Source organism: Poecilia reticulata, linkage group LG20, assembly GCF_000633615.1.
Source record: "Poecilia reticulata strain Guanapo linkage group LG20, Guppy_female_1.0+MT, whole genome shotgun sequence".
NCBI classification, from domain to species: Eukaryota; Metazoa; Chordata; class Actinopteri; order Cyprinodontiformes; family Poeciliidae; genus Poecilia; species Poecilia reticulata.
The window spans coordinates 22,995,967-23,014,029 of NC_024350.1; the positions used below are offsets into that span (position 1 = coordinate 22,995,967).

Here is an 18,063-nt window from a genome sequence, read left to right on the forward strand (position 1 = left end):
AGTTCCAGCAATGTTTCAAAAACTGTAAACCCCGATTCAATTTTACATGCAAGACACATTTTAGGAGTATAAATTATGAGGTTAAATTAAAAACTGGACAACGAATCTAGAAAAAAAATACTACCACAATAGTTAAAAAAAAAAAAAATCCATTAGTGACAACATGAGATACATCTCTGCACTAAATAAATGAGACCTGGCTTATGGTCAGTGGCCATATTGACTCGTTCCCACAGGTTTTTTTTTTTTTTTTTACACAATTTCTCACAGAAACCTAAAGACCAAGTCAGCAAAGGAGCTCCTTAATCTGGATTAACGATCTGGAGAACTCCTCCAGTAAGTAAAACCCATTCAGTGTGTCAGACTCTCTACAATTAAAGCCTCATTCAAACTTTCAAGTCAAGGTGAAACAAAATGAGGCATTGTTCGCAACGGAAGATGTGGACCAGTTAACTGAAACAGACTAAGGTGAGATTTAAATGAAGTAGGCTTGATTTATTGAAATGAAAAACAAATACTTTTTTGGTTTGTTTGTTTGACTTGTTAGCAAGGCAAAACTGAGACTAAAAAGGGAAGTAGTTTAACACAACAATGATTTTAACGCTGGAATGTTACTTTAGATTTTGGCACAACTGACTCATGTTACTTTAGTTTGTTAGATGCGACCAAATTAACCATCTCCAGAGAAACATTTATGACAAATTTGGACAAGAAAAAAAATGTAAGAAGTTGCGATATTTACGATGATCAAGGCCACATTTGGTCAGGTTATGCCACATTTGCCAATTTAGCAAAAAAATTATTTGATGGAAGACTTCTAATCATATGTACTTATTCTCTTATATACATATAACATATATATGCATATGTAATTGTATAAATATGATCTTATTAATCAAAATAATTATGTTATTCACATGAAATGCTACTAAAACTACTAAAGTTTACTTTTTAATGAATAACAGAATAGCTGTTGCTACTTCAAGAACATTTTTATGAAGGTTGAAGGTTATTCTGTGGTTAAAGGCTAACACTTATCTAGCCCAAAATGTTGTAACGTTTCTGATTTTGGATCAATGTGAAGCACAATTGGGCAAGAATAAAACATAACGTCAAAGTGAGTCAATAACTGATTATGTTATCACTCTTGAAGGTTAGAACTAATCCTGATTTTATTATGGATTACTTTAAAAGCCTCTAATCTAAAAGATTATTCCATTTTAGAGGACTGTCTTGATATGTAACTAAAATAGTTTATGCTGGCTGAACTATATAATCTTAAGCACTCATATCTTGAATGTTTTGGGACATCATGTTCAGAAAAGAGGTCAATTTAACCAGATCTAAAGTAACAGAGAGGGCCTTGTTAGAAATAAATATTGGGTGAAAGGTCAAATGACAGGTGTTAGGGTGCACTCTAACTACAATCCATTTCCCATATTTCTAGACTATATGTCGCTCATAGTTCCTATCTTTCTTTCTTCATTCCAAATATGTAAAATGTCAGGAAAAAAAAAAAGAGTTGGGGAAAAAAAAGAGGAGAAAAACGTATGTATATAAATGTCACACCTGACTATAAGTAACAGGACTAGCAAATCTATGGAAAAAAAAGTGACTTATAGTCCAGAAAATATGGTGTTGAAATTTTTATTTGGTAACTATTTAAGAAGATAACTTTGATTGGATTCATTCCCTGCCAATATGACTGGTGTTTAGGATCTTCACAATATTAGTTTTCAAAAACATTGTAAAAGCTCCTTCAGCAATATCGCATATGTTGTCAGTGTTCATATGCCGTTCAGAAAAGCTTAAGTCCTGGAATACTGCTAATAAAATATGCATAGGTTGAATTTTGCAGAAAGTCAAGTACAGATCTCCAAAGTGTGGTTTCAACGCCAATAAACACATAACATGTACATTTGGCCTGAAGAGGCTTTCTGAAGCCATTTAGCCCTGCTCAGCAGAATATTTCATTTTGAGCTCAAAATGGCCCGTGTACACAAGTGTGTGCGTGAATGTTTACAGCTGGTGATCAAAGCTTCCTCCATCTTCGCTGGGAGACATGCGCCTGTGAACCTGAGATGATTAGAAGCTGCAGGAAAACTTAACGAGCCGCCTGAGCCCGGGCAGCCGCCGTCATTATGGCTGAACTCCTCGGTGCAGAGAACCAGACAAGACGCCACAACAAGGGGACAGCCTGATGCCTTTCATTCCCACAGACTCTAACGCAGGTCAAGCATGGCTGTTAATCTCCTGCAGGTTGACCGATGTGTTCTCGTAGGAATCCGGGTTAATTTCCTGCTCCATTCATCTGAGGTCAGATTTAAGGAGCTCCACTCCCACACATGAACACCTTAAGACTGAGCTTCATTTTATATGAAACATTAAACCTGTAAGCCTCCTTCTCACATATTTTTTTTTTTATTGCTTAGATATTTAAGAGGTTTGATCAGTGATTGTGACCAAATAATAATTTTAAGCACCATTTAAAAGGGAACCTAATTTAGATTAAACATTCCTGAGAGGAGCGGTGATCACACCTTAAAACAAAATTAGCAAGACCAAACATTTTTTTGACAGCAACAAAGTGACCAGGTTTAGCTGCTAAAAGTGATGCGGACAATTCGCCAACTAACTGGACCCTTTGCACACTCAAGTTAAGTTAAGGTTTTATGAATGAATACTCAGGTTTAAGTGAGCAAAAAGACTTCTTTTACTCACTGCTCTTAACACCAAGTGACGGTGTTCATTGTTTCCCAGAATTTACCTCAATCTGGGAGCTGTTGTCTGTGTCCTCTGCGGACAGCAGACCGGGGAAACCTTCCAGCTCCTCCGGCTCCTGTTCCTGCTCCTGGCTGGCCCTGTTGCTGTCCATGTTACGAGGTTTTGGGGGAAGCCACCTCCTCCACCGGTGACTGTACAGCCTTACGTCCACCGCTGCGCCCTCGTCTCCATCTCGCTCCAACACATACGAATAAGAGACCCCTAAGGAAACATGCAAGAAAACATAAGACATCACCTTTAAGAGAGGTGAACCACTTTAAGGTAGTGAATTGTGTTTGACAAATTTAAACTGTCACCAGAAATACAGTATAATCCAAATGATGCACTAAGGCAGACATTACGTCTGGAGCTAAAATATTTAGCCAGTCAAAATGCATAGAGGCAGGTGAATATATAAAGATGCACACACATACGATGATTGTGAATGAAACAACAAAATTCTTAGCAGGACAAGAAAAGGACTAAGAAAATTCTGAACTTTAGGACTAATAATAATAATAATAATACTAAATGCTAAACCAAATAATGGCACCACTTGTTATCTTTTTAAAACAAAAGAATTTGAATTTCTGCTAATTATGTCTTGCAAAGTTGCTCTTAAACTTAAAGTTAGAGAATTTAGTTCATTCTTGGTCTTATAATTGTGATACTTTTCTCATCTATTACCATTGTAGGCATTACAGATTCATCAGTTCTGACATTCAACACTTTGCCTTCATTTTCATTCTCTTCAGTTAAAAAAAAAGAACCGTCTGCAACATGATTAGATCCTAAAAACTCAATTATTATTAATGTTAATCATGTTGAGACCTCACCAAAAAAAGTTGAACCCAAGTGTTTCTGTAAAGATATTTTATCTCTTGTGATTATTGCTCTGTCACGTGTAAACAAATTACAATTTTCTTGGTTTTCTTAAAAGTAATTGGCGGGTATGACATGCAATAAAAACAAATCAGCTCTTGTGAAATATTTAAAAGTCTTCCTCCATTAAATCTCGGTCTGTGCAAAAGTGGGAATATGTCATTGTACTCTGTTGTAAAGCAACTTGTTATATGACACTATGTGGGAACCAGACCCACCATATGGGCTGTCCAAGCAAGAACTCGATGTAAAAACATCAAAAAAGATTTAAAAAATGAGAGAAAGTTAAACTATGTTTTAGTTTTGTTTTACAATAAGTCAGGTGAGCAGCTAAACAACAACCAATTACACTAATAATTCCAGTTTGTTCCCCTTAATTTTCCAATACTCAGCATGCCTACACAGCATTGTGCCTCACATGACCCTAATAGGAATAAGTGGTTTGATACAATTAGTAATAAACTTCATTTTCATAGCTCTCGTTTAAAGATTCGTTTACAAAGTGCTGGCATACCGTTGGTACTTTATGCAAATAGTTTTGGCTTGAGGACAGAAAGAAACACTGATTTCTCAGCCGTCACTGATCTATGCTCTATTTTACGAGACAGAGGTCACAGGGTTTAACCAGCAGAGCATATTTTCTACTCCTTCCCCCTTGTCTCTTTTCTCTCACGCTCATGGTCAGATCTCAGAGCTGTCCTCCTCCTTCTGTTGGGCCCCCCGGATCAGTGGTTCTCCAAAAGGGGGAGGAGTGGGAGTAAGTGGAGAGGCTTAAGATGCTAATTCATCCAAAGTGGAGGCTGACAGATTCAGTGGCAAAGCAGAAAAAAAAAAGAAAAAAGAAAAAAAGCAGCAAGATAAATTTGCTTGTGGAAGAGGGTGTTGATCTGGAGGAATTTACCAGGGCAGACTCCTGAGTATGAAACATGGCTGGGAGTACTGTGTGTCACAACATGCATACAAAGATTTCAGAGGATAATTAGAAGGCTCTGAAATTGAGCCGCAACTCTTCGTGCAGAAATGGACTTACACGTCGAATTTAATAACATAAAATTACAGCGATTTATCAAAAATTTATAGATTTCTATTACCACTAGTAAATATATTTAAAATCAGTTGTAAGACATATAATTTTAGCTTCTTTCTAAATGTTAGTATACGAACACACATGAAAAATGCTGAGGAGCAACAGGACACTTGTTAGCAAGAGGTGGTGGAACATTTATTAGCTCACTGGGTTAATTAGCAGCGTTCCTGAAATAAAGATGAGCATACAGGCGTTTCAAATAATTAATATTCCTTGAATAGTAGCTGGCATACAATCAGCTGCCCTGCGATCCTTAACTTGATTAGCTGTCTGCCAATGATTAAGTGTTCAACTCCAGCTTTGCCCAACACAAAATCAGTGTTATGCAGGACCGTTGTAGCGTTTGAAAGAGCAAACGATTCAATGGCATTAATAGTGATAAAGTGCGTTGAGTGGTGCGCATGCCTAGAAATGTGCCATGAGATCAGTTCATTTACCACAGCATTACTGTTTAATGTCATGAAATGATTAAGCGTAAAAACAAGAGTTGTTACAGTTGGCTCAAGAACAGGAGAGATTAACCGTCGTCTGGCGAGACAAATATAAAAATCCATTTTCGTGTAGGCTCGGGTGAATACAAAACATCTCTGAATCAACAGAAGTAGTAAAAACAAAGGTTTTAAACCATCAGTTTTGAAGACATTAACGGCTCCCGTTACAGTGTTCTTCTGTATAAAGTCTTTTTAATGAACGACCAGTAAAAATAAACATCCATGAATAATTTCTTTGAATGACTTTGAATACAAAGCTATGCAGCCTGCTTAAAAGGTTTTCCACAGAGTACACATTTTTAGAACCTTTGTTCAATGAATGGCTCATTTTTGTTTACCCAGCAATGCAACCGCTGTCCTTCTTAGAGATACAGTACAAAAAATTATTACACATTAATAAGTGAAAATTAAGTTAAGTTTAGGCCTATAACGGGTATAAATTGTGAGATATCTTCTAATGAATGACATCAGGGAATAGGGATCTGGGTGATGTTATTTTTGGTTATTATTACAATGCTTCGTTATTTTATGATGTAGTCTGTGTGACACCTGTAATGGTGTTGAGCAACGTTGTCATCAAAAGCAACATTTGTGCTTTATTTCATTATACAATTCTCAGTGCAAATTTATTCAAAGTCAAGCATTTATATTGAAGTTATACCTAAAATGCTAGTAATTGCAAAGCCTGTCTGTCGAAAAAGAAAAATGTTTTCCACGCACTAGTAGGAACTTTTTCTTTTCCTGTTTGGTCCCCAAAGTAGATTTTGTTTTTACAAAATATTTTCTTGCCTTCTCATTTTCAGTATACCTCCAATGTATTCTGACTCCCACTCTGTGTCTAATGGCCTTTAGTCACATCCATGCAGACAAAGCAGCACAGGCCTCTTCCTGTCAGCACCCCTAATATACAAGCTAATTTAGGAAGCATCTACATGAACCATTTCGCCTACATAGAGACATCTATTTTATTCTTTCTTCCTCAGGTTGTCAACATACAGTTGAAAGCTGGATAACATAAGATAGGGGTCTTGAATAACTGGCTGCTCTTTTCCCAGAACCTTCCTCTGAATGGCCATAATGAGTCACCCTTTAAAGGATCACTTGCACCTGCATTTCTCATGAGAGCACCTCCTCTGTGGTGCAGGGATGGCTGAGTATCTTATTATCCAGGGGAGAATTGGGGCCTTTTGTCATGGATTTAAAAGGGCAATAGGGGAAAACCCTTAAAGGGACACCTAAAATATCCCCTCCCCACCCATCCACCCCTACCAGTATAAGGCTTCTGCTCCCGGATGAGACTGTGCCTCAACTTTTGTGTGAGAAGAGACGCGTTTCCGTCCATATTTCCTCCAGTGCCTATGAAAGAAAGCCCCCGCATACTTTCACCCTGACTCTGACACCCTGACTTGCTGGCCAGACTCACACCTGTCAACAGCTCTGATTCACAAAATACCGGAGGAACTATAATTTGGTTCCACCTAGGACCATTCGAGGACTCGGAGGTGACTGCAAAACCACAGAAAAAAACCCAAAACAAAACAAAAAAAAACCTCTGTCCGCACCCATCCTTTGTCATTGAGGTTAGTTTGCTTTTTTCCTTTTCTTTTGGGCTTCACCTGAATCAGTGTAGCTGACAGGAGATCGACACACATTACTGGCAGCTCGTGGAAATGGAAACTGCTTTCTTTTATTTGAATGCATCTATAATGAGGTTAATTTCTGCACAGGTCAGAACAAAAAGTTCATACATCAGAAATTTCTCCGTCTTTCAATCTCTAAAAGCTTATTTATCAACTAAGCAGCAGACCACACTGAAGGCCTTCTCCACATTGGTCATCATTGTCTACATTGGCACTATTTTGGAAATCTCCTTAAGGCAGAAGTCTACTTACTGCATAAAGTGTATGCTAAACATGCTAATCATGCTAACCACTTATACATAGCCCACAATTTTGCTCAGTCCATTTCCAATCCTAATTTATCCAAATAGCTCTTTTAATGCATATTTCATGCATATTAAGTACTGTATTGGAAGCTCTTTGCTGACATCTAGTGTTTGTAGCATGAACTCCCACTGCATTGTTGACTTTTGCATCGATGTTTGTTTGACTTTTGTAATTAAAGAGGTGGTCTGTTTGGGTGTAACTTTGTTGTGAGTTATCAGAATAGAAACATCAACAAGCTAGCTGTCAGTTTAGCACAGATCCGGTGCAAACAAAAGCTTTCAGACAAAATCTGTCACTAAACTCTGATGGGTGCAGCTCAGAATGTACAGCTGTATGCATCACAAGTGATCTAGTGCAGTTACATGGTAATACGACATGATGGAAATCCTACTTTTCACTGTTTAAAAGTCATCTTGAATGACCTTTCTTGTTTCATTTTGTGTCCAGGAGGATTTTACATGACTTATTTATTAAAGTTATCTGGAGCTGAAGTGGCCCTTGCCTGCAGCCACTCCATACGCCTTCACTCAGTGTGTCATGCAAACTCCTGCAAATCTGACTTTAGTCTTACGGGTTCATCAGGTTCATCTCAAAGTTTGTGCTAGAGTGACAAACATTTCTAAACAAGTCCTGCATGTTTTAGAAGCCAAGGCCGACACTAAGAGACGGAAAAGCTGAGATATTCAGTTTGCAAAATTGAACTAAAATAAAGAAAGTTCGACCTTCAAAAACAAGTTCCCCTAAAAATATATCAACCCAAGGTTCTTATATATATTATACAGTCTTACGGAAAATGGACTGCACATAATTCATAGCTGTCGTCTGAGAACACACTGAGAGCTCAAGCCTCAGACACACACCTATCTGAAACTATTATGCAAAGCGTGCTCTCCAAACTTGTCTTATCTTGCATTTTACACGTGCCCTCTTTAAAATGCAGCCTGTCATTAGACAAACGCATTAAAGTACAGAAAAAGCTGAGTGGAGAAAATGTTAAACTCAGGTAGACAGAGAGTCAGCACCTGCAAAGCAGAGGCGGTTTGAAACAACTCGGAGTCAAGAGAACTCATTCGAATTCATCTAAAATCGAGATAATCAGGAATGAGTCCAGACGTGGCGTTAAACAATGTGGAAGGTGAATGGAAAGGGGGAGGGAGAGGATTTTCCTGCAGGCAATATTCATCTACAGCAACAACAGTTCCACTTACCTGGGGTTGGTTTTGTTCTTTATTTAACAATTTGAAAAAAAAGATTTCAATGTAGCCACAAGCACCAAATTCCACACTGTCGTTAATTATACAAAGACATTTAACTCAACACCCATGTTTCTTCCACAGGAGTTATAGCAGCCAGTGCTGTTAATTAAAGCCCCTGATTGATTCTACAAAGTCAGGAGTTTTATCGGTTTGCTGCCCTGCAAAATACAAGTGTGCGTCCACAAGATGCAAAGGAGGAAAGGCATTAGCAATGTTCATAGAGAAGCAATTGCTTCCCATCAATTTAGAATCCATCACTCTACAGAAAGAAAGATTATCAGCCCAGGAATGGATGTCTCCGCAAATTTAACCCAATGCCAGATCAAACTGACCAAAAAGCCCCAAGGGCCCCATCGCACACTCTGCAGGCCACGATTTGCATGTTAAACGTTAGAGTTCACAACAGGGCATTTAGAAAATGACTGAACAATTATGGGTTGGAAGGAAGAGTTACCAGGAGGATACATGGCAGCATGACTTGGGTATGCAAAGTGCATGTGAATGAATCACAAGACCTCTGAAAAAAATGTGTTTTCAACAGAGAAAGACTAAAGTAGTAGTCTCAAACACAAATCCAGCACACACAAAATGTGAAGCTATTTGTTTGGCTGCTCAAGACTGAAATGGGGAAATATTAAAACATCAATTTTCCAGAAAGAACAAAATAATCAAGGTGCTGGAATGGCCCAGTCAAAGCCCTGAGTTCAACTTCACTAAGTCCAAAGTAGGATAACATAAGTCCAAAGTAGGATAACATAACCATCATCTGTTATTTCTTAAACTATAAGACCTTATTTCCAAGGTAAATCATGGTGTCATCATAGTATGTTGTTAACAATAAGAGGGCTAAGGGCTCCCTTCAAAGCAAAAATAAGAACATAAGTTTAAGGAAATATTAGGCAGATACTATGAAGATTAACTGTGCAAGATTCCACATATTAACTGTAATGTGCCTGTTGTTTTTAAAGAAAGAAAGTTGAGCAAAAAAGCTCCTAGCAACACTATATTTAAGAGACAAACACAAACTAATGAGCAAGCACCCTGGGGATGTTGGCTAAGATAAAAAAAAAATGTTGAAGACTAAAAATAAAAGCCAATTTCTGAAGTCTGAGGGTGTAAATTGCAATTTGCAGAGACTAATTCATTAGAGGGCCCAGTGACATGACACATCCATGATGCTCAGGAAGGTATTGCATCTAAGAGGGTACAAGTGTCAGGGACTTCCTGTAAAAAGGTGTTCCAACCAGTTTTAGAGGTTTTGATGGAAGGTTTGTTCAATCCAGTTAAATTCAGACAGCTTCGCCACTAAACTCCCATAGACATTCCCAAACTCGAAGGATCTAACCTCAAAACACAGGGTATAAACTTCTGGAGTCAATCATTATACAGTCTGCCGTTACCGCTGTGGCTTTCTTTGTGCAAGTGGTGGTTTTAATGGCTCTTTATTGGCCAGTACAGGAAGTGTAAGTAAAATTAGATTGGGCAAAGCAGGTATGAACAGTCACGGAGCACAAGCAGCAGGGGGGTTACATCCTGTTAACAAAAGGATCCAGGAGATAAGTGTGCCCGTCAGATATGGTTTTCGTCTAAAGTTTCATAACATTGAGTGAGATGAAGAGTAATGAACTCTCAGAAGAACTGGAGCTTTGAACCTTTCATCGCGAGTGTAAAGGCCAGCAGGCCTTTACACTTATCACCGGACACAGTGAAGATCCTCCAGCAGATTACAGGGCTGAAAATCTCTCGGCAGCCCTCGGTTATTCATGTCTTGCTTCAAAGAAGCCTGACCTTCCTGCAGTCTTTTAAAGTTGTCCGGGGAAGCAGCTTTCTGAAGGTCTTTCAGAGGGTTTTTTTTTTTTTTGCATATTTTCACAACTTTACTCATTTTCAGCAATGTTCCTGATAAGAAACTCTTCAGGAGTTGACTGGGATTCATCATTTTTGAAGCAGTTTTATGTTTTTTTTAGCTGTAATGATTTGGGAAGAAATTATGTTTGTACTCTGGTCATTTTTAATCACTTCTAGACAATAAAATCAGACTAAACTTTTCATTTAATAATGAATGATCAGAATTATTAAAGTTTCTCAAGAATAATTAAAATGATTTTTTCTAGACGTTTTTATTTTTATCTTCACATTCAGACATTTGCATTAATTTCTTTAGAATTCAGCAGGACAGTCTTTTAAATTGAATAACTTTATTTTAAAGGTTTGGTATATCGGATTTCATAACAGTTTGGAGGAAGTTTAGTCCACTCATCCAGCTACACTTTTCAGATTTTTCCTTTTAATCTCGGTCCAAAAATATTGCATAGGACTAAGATCAGGGCTGTGTGACGGATACTCCAAAATTTTGACTTTGATACCCATAGGTCACTATTTGGAAGACAGATTTGATCCCAAATTCCAAATTCTTTAATACTATCTTAAGATGTTGGTTCAATATTTAAGCAATGTCTTTCCTCATTGTGCCATCTAGTGCGAGACTTGCACTAAATCAAGGGAGAACTTGTGAATTCTGAACTTTTTGCTAATCGCATCTCTAATGTCTTGGCTCCTAATATAAACGACGGCAAGGGTAGAAATTAAATCCTGTTCTTATGTCTTCTTCTGTTATAGCCGACAGCTCAAAAGCAAGAGATTGGAAATCAGACAAACTCTAATGCGGGCACTACAATGCTTTTTTTTTTTTTTTTTTAAATCTGCTGTGGTTCGTTATCTGTTGCCAAAAGTCCCATCTGAGGAAAAAAATATATTACTTAGCATCTTTGGCTCTTTTCATTTCCCTACAGTCTTTTTTAGTACTTTGTCAGACATAGCTACACATCTTCCGCATAAAAATAATAAATCCCTTTGTTCACCTATAATGAAAGCACTTTTCCACTCAAACCTCCTGCCAAGAGCTTATCTCTTCATCTTCTCAGCCTCATAGGGGTTTGAGGTCAGAAACCCGCTGACGCACTGATATCCTGGATATTTTGGGCCAGCTGTAAAATTGCTACCAAACCTTAGAGGAACAGAAATGTAAACATGCCCTGCTGATGTTCTGGCTTTACCTTAGTGGTGTCAAAAAAAAAGGAGTCTTAGACTCAGAGAGTAGCTAAAATAGATGCTTTGACCTTTAGACAGACAGGCAGGTATCATGAAATCAAATTTATGCACAACATTAAATATGCAGATGAGGTCCAGTGTTCATCTTTTGCTTTTATTAAAAGCAACAATGAACAAGCTGCTGATTATATATCAAATGTATATTACCAAACCATATCGACCATCCGCCCAAATAGTGATATGATGAATTTCAATTCAACACCGTGAAGGTTTGCAATGATGTTTCTTTACATTGCTAGTATTTTGCAAGTGGGGTCTTTGTTGTAGCTTGTTTAAAGATTGGTCAGCACCAATAACTCTTTATGCCACCGACTCCCCTTAACAATCCCCATCAGACATCAACAAACATCCTCCGGTGTGTTTATTGTGTTTTCTCCAAGCCCCACCACCTGCAGCGACATCAAAGCACAGGAGAAAGCTGGTCCAAGAATCAGATCCAGTCAAAGTGTATTTTTCTTCCAAAGAGTGGATTAAATTTGCAATGAGAGACGCGGAAACTGAAACCTCTTTTGCTTTTCCACCTCAACAACTTTCTGCAGAAGGTTTCTAAAACCGAATACAGGAAACTAGCTCAACATTTTTCTGTGTTCGTCTTTAGCCATTGATACAGTATTTTCTATGCAAGGACTACTGGTTGTGATACTGTTTAAAGGTGACTTAAATATCACCCGACTCATTTATTTCTCTTGCCTTTTTGTGTCTTTCCTTTATTCATGTGATACACTTGATTTTTTTTTTTCTTTTTGGGTGGAGGGGGGCGAGATTTATTGAATTGCTTGAAATACTTTACCTACTGGACATAAAGTACAATACACACCTCTATTATGTTAAATGTACTAGATACATCTAAAAGATTTTAAACAAATTGTTCAGAGTGGGTGCTTTAGGCTGATTAATCACTTCAGCAGAACAGTTTCTCTGAAAGCAATCAATATGTGAGGCAACTCCGAGGCAACGTAAGCGTGTGCAAGAAACGGAGCATCTCTTTAGCAGGAGATTGATTCGATGTAGAGGCGAGATCTGTGTGTGTGTGTGTGTGCGTGGGTGTGTGTGTGTGTGTGTGTGTGTGGTCTTCATGTCTGCGTCTCTTCCTGCAGGTAGAATTTGATTGAGAGGCAGTCCAAGTGCATTAACTGTATTTTTTCACTTTTGTCAGACTTAAGGGTTCTGTGTGAGACCAGACAGGACCCTTGGGCCTATCCGCCTCCTCCTCGCTAATCCATCACCATTAAGGATCCGCTCGCCCCTGCAGCCTGCCATCCCCTCTCCCGTCTACAGCGTTCCCGGAGCAGAGCGCATGCTGATATGTCCACCTCGTCACACTTTCGACCTGGCGCTTCCCACAGTTCAAAGAGAGTCAAGGTACCTGCTGGCAATAAGACGTACGAGAACGGTCCTCGGTAAAGCTGTGTTTAAATATCAGATAAGATATTTAGTCATTTTCACTTGCACAGATAAGAGTGCTTCAGAGAATGAAATTGATCAAACTAAAGAGACCTTTTAGTCAGCTGAAAATCACTGCCAGCAAAAATTATGGATAGCAAATAAAATGTCATGTTTGCTTTTAGTTGTTTGTAAGAATCATACTTTTTCCTATATCGAAATGTTGGGTTGAGCAGAGTGTAAATGTAGAGAAAATGGCTACAATTCTACAGAATCATGGTTGAAAATAAAAAACAAAAGCATCCTCAGTCAATTTGTTGGCTTTTTCTTACAAATAAACTGGACTTCAGTAGGTTTTCAAGCTATTTAAATAAGGCAATGACTAATTTCCAATATCGAATTATCAAAGATTTTAAAAAGTATAATTTCATAAATTTTAATACTGCTTAAATGGAAGAAAAAATTGTGGTTCTGTAAATATTTCAAGTCAAGAAAAACAAACGTTCATGGCATGAGTATTTTCCATCAATAGCTGCTGGTCATGATGTCCCGTCACCATTTTAAACAGTTTTGGTCATTCTATACCAGTATATCAGACATATGCTAGAAACAATTTGTCTGAAATTCATTTATTACTTTTTTACTGCAAAGAGAAAATTTAACTGATGTTTTATTAATACCATCCAGTTTGAAAACTCTTCCAGTATCCTCGGGGCTAAATTTAACAGGCACTAACATGGAAATAATAAAATTAATTTGCAAGTTTTGACAGTTATTTGTCAAACTTGAGCAGCACTGCATCTAATCAATAATAATTATGATCAATTCAAGCAACACCCACTATAGAGCACAACTAGTCAATATCATAAAACTAAAAACAACCTACATCGTTATATATGACGATTTAAATGCTTGTGGCGGTAAATACTGAACATATGAGCAGGGAAATAATAAATCTTCACCAAGATTTATGCCAATTTATGCCGGTTTTAAACCAAGATCTGAATAGTTGTTTCCAAGCAAATCTAGACTTAGAATTTTTAATGATCTAAACATATTTGGAAAATTATGACAAATTAAAATATTGCACAGATTCGACATTGTCTCACCTGCAAGGTAACAGAGAAGCTAACAAGGAAACTGACATTATGTACAGGAGAAGCATTTACAAGAAATCTAAAATATGTCAGCCGATCCACCACTATACATTTTGAGCAAAAATATACAAAGAGAGAGGATGTTCTGAAGCCGTGCTTACAAACTGCGAACCCCATCCAGATCAAACAGTGTCTCTAATTGCTTCAATCTCTTGCCATTCAGCAGAGGAGACTTGGGCATCTCAAAGGAAATCAATAATGAATACTGTTTACAACACACCCTTCTCGCCTCACCGGGGGTTTAGCTGTGCAGAAAATGAGACCCAAAGAGTCGTGTGTCACAGAATAGGCTGATGATTCCCTCAGAAATCCTGTTGCAGGCTGGCATTTTGTGCACAAAGATGTGCATCTCATTAAGCACCAGTCAGTCAGAAATTGGTATCATCAGACATTTTTGCATTGCTCTGATTTTCTTGCTCTTGTGTGAATTTCTCAGGGAGCAGATTTGACAATTAAACTGAGGTCTGCTTCACTTCTTCTTCGACAATAAAATACTATCTACTTGGTAAATATGTACGCTTAATAGGATACATTTAGTTTTATTTATTGGACTTCCTAAATATCATAATGACCGAAAAATAAATCATCAGCATAACTGAGGTCTTTTTTTTTCTTGGAAAGAGCTGCAGGTCAGAGGTTAATTACAAAGTAATTACAACACTCATTGTTTTACTTTAAACTCCTTAACTGGATTTAGACAATAAGGTGTAAAAATGACAGTCGGTGTTGTATTATTAATTACGTGACAAGGGATTAAAAAAGTAATAGAAACAGAGGCATTGTCACAAATTAAGTCTGCAGATATCTGCATGTGCAAGCTACAAACAGTTAGCATCAGTGTTTTGGATAAGTGTGTCAATTTCGCATTAAGAATAGGGTATAAATATATGACACATGCATTTCCTAGCACCAGTTGTTGCTTTGAATTACATTGCACAGTTAAAGGACGTTTCCCTAAAAATATATATTTGTTTAATTAAAGGCTTTGTTTCTGCTCAAACGTTTCCTGACGTTTTAATCCAAATGTTATCATCGATTTGTTGCCACATAACTCTGACATATGATTTGTTCAAGAGAAAAAAAATGGTACACAGCTAATAGGAAGAGCCAGTGGTTTGCTTACACACAATACTATTTTGCTAAGAATCATTGTATTCAATGGGACCCAACTATATGCGCTTCAGTATTCACAAATTCCTGTATTGTAGATTTTTCTGTAGAATATAGCTCCAAATTATCTGCAGAAAATTTACTAAGTTCAAGAACTATTCTTCATACAAGTGGTGTCCAAAGTCAGTCCTGGAGTGTCGGTATCCTGCATGTTTTGTGGTGGTGGTTTCTACCTCCTCAGCATGTCAATGTTCTGCAGAGGAATGCTAACGAGCCATGATTTGATCCAGGTGTGTTTAACCACGGGGAGAATTAAAACATGAAAGATCCCGGCCCTCAAAGAAATGAGTTTGGACACCCTGCCATAGACTGTATATTTATTTACTAGAGAAAAAAAAAAAGGGGCACAAGCGTCAAAAGGAGGGAAGCCGTTTTTGTTGTTGCCATGTTTTTGTTGTAAACATTTAATATAACTGTAATTCTTTTTTTCTTTTTTTTTTTTCTAAATGGGAATTTCCACTTTATAATACCGACAAAAGAAAGTTTGGGTTTCCCACAGCCTCACAACATCTCAAATCCTGCTGCACATGTATTATGCAATGAAATGTCAGCAGTAAAAAAAAAAAAAAAGATAGCTTTGATGATCAATAAATCAGTGCTACTCAAAACATGTACTCACTGCACACTTAATAGATACACCATGCTAGTTCCAAGTAATAAGCTCTTTTGGCTTCATAAACACCTTAATACTTTGTAATGTAGCCTCAACAAGTTGTGGGGATGATTCCTCAGGGATTTTGGTGAAATTACAGCATTCCAGGTATTGCAGATATATCATGTGAACATCCATGATGTTCCACCACAAACCAAAGGTGCTCCATCAGATTGAGATCTGGTGACTGTGGAGACTATTTTAGAACAATGAACTCATTGCCTTGTTAAAGATAAAAAAAATTGAGATGATTGGACCTTTTGTTCTCGAAGTAATCAGAAGATGGGACACTGCTTTCATAGACGGACATGTTTGCATGCAGGTTTTAAGCAATGCTCAGTTGATAGAAAAGAGCAACAAGTGTGTCAAAAATATCCTCCGCCCCATGAAACCATCACCACCATTCAGAACTGCTGATAAAAGACTCAACGGATCCAGGCGTTCACATTGTTTACGCCAAATCCAGCTCTTACCCTCTGAATGTTGCAGCTGAAACGGACAGCCAGCCACATTTTCTCCTCCTGCCGTTTCTCATATTTTGGTTGTAAGGAGTGGTTGCTAGAGATTCTGTTTTCTTTCCCTCACCTCAAACCAGTCTGCCAGTTCTCTTGACCTTTGACTTCAACCTGACACTTTCATCCACACCACAGTTGCACACTGGATATTTCCTCTTTTAAGAAGCATTCTCTGTGAACCAGAGAAATGGTGAAGCCTGGAAATCCATGTAGATCAGCATTTTCTCACAAGCGACCAAGCTGCATTCAAAGCCACATAAAAAAAACACATAAAAGGCAATACATCATTCCTAGATCCAGATTCTGAACGCAACAAGTCGAAAGACACTCTCTTTGTGGTCTGAAAACTCAAATGACCGTATGTGTGAAAGTTTTAGAAGTCTGTTTCAGCCTAAGTTAACCATAACACGGGTTGTTTTCATGGTGAATTTCTTTTGTTTCATTTTGGTTTAGTCTGCGTGCCTGAGCTTGTTTCTTCTCTTCAGTCCCATATATGCATGCCACTGTTGATCACCTAGCAGCTCTTAGTCATTGTTTTGCCAGACTGATGCATGAACTCACTTGCATGTCAAAGATAAAAGCTTTTCACGACAAACTGACGGCTAAATTGGAAAGAAAACACGTTTGCGATTCTACGGCTTTTAACAATTATTCAATTATGCTAAAGATTTAACCAAACCTGCACAGTCCTGAGTTCCACAGAAGAGACAGGATTAGTGCTTCACTTTGAGGACGAACTGTGCCATTCACTTTGAATAGCAACCAACTTTTTGGATTGCTGGGGTTCTCTGGGTTTGGATGAAAATGCCATCCACATTCTACTGAACATAAGCAATCCATTATACACTGCAAAATGGAAAGATATAGAATGTGCTATGTCACCCACAATACCTCTACAAGCCATAATAAATGATAACAAATTGAGAAAACACCTWAGGGAGGAGTCAAATCCATGGCTGGGATTATCTCTTGGCATATGGAATGAAATCATTTTAAAATATGGGTTGACAGAGCAGAGTAGAGTACTAAGGTGGATAGAGCATGACTCCGATTTTAAACCTAATGTAACAGACAAAACATTTAGTAAATGGGAAAAGGGTCCAAAGATATTCTGGGAGATGGTTAAGAAAAATACTATACAAAGCTTTGAAGAAATAAAGAATAAATATGAATTAAACAACAAGGATTTCTACAGGTACTTACAATTGAGGCACTTTACGGAAGAACTATTAAGAAGGATAAATTTAATGGAGGTTGAATCTGGTATAATTAAAATGTTTATTGCAGCAAATGAATCAAACTTGGGGGAAAAAATAATWTCAAAACTGTATACAAGGTTGGAAAATCTGAAAAAAAGTAATACAACATACATAAAAGCAAGATGGGAAAAGGAGGCTAATTGTGGGTTTTCACAGGAGAACTGGGAAGAGATATGTGGGCAACAGTGGAAAACATCTTATTCBATTTCGTGGAGAGAGTTTGGCTGGAAGAATATTGTAAGATATTTCAGTACACCAGCACAAAGAAAATACCAAGATACAAAATGCTGGAGGCARTGCGGAAAAGACAGAGCAGGTCACTTCCATGTATTTTGGGATTGTGCCTTCATGGTAACCTATTGGCAGGACGTAAAGAATTGTATGGATAAAG

General features: G+C 37.7%; 1 protein-coding gene across 1 annotated transcript in view; it reads right to left on the reverse strand.

Moving 5' to 3' along the window:
• plxdc2b (plexin domain containing 2b) overlaps positions 1 to 18,063 on the reverse strand; it is a 94,875-nt gene that overhangs the window by 54,639 nt on the left and 22,173 nt on the right. The window contains exon 2 of the mRNA XM_017301779.1: positions 2,768 to 2,985. Within this exon, the coding sequence (XP_017157268.1) occupies positions 2,768 to 2,985 (218 nt within the window). The remainder of the gene's footprint in view (positions 1 to 2,767; positions 2,986 to 18,063) is intronic.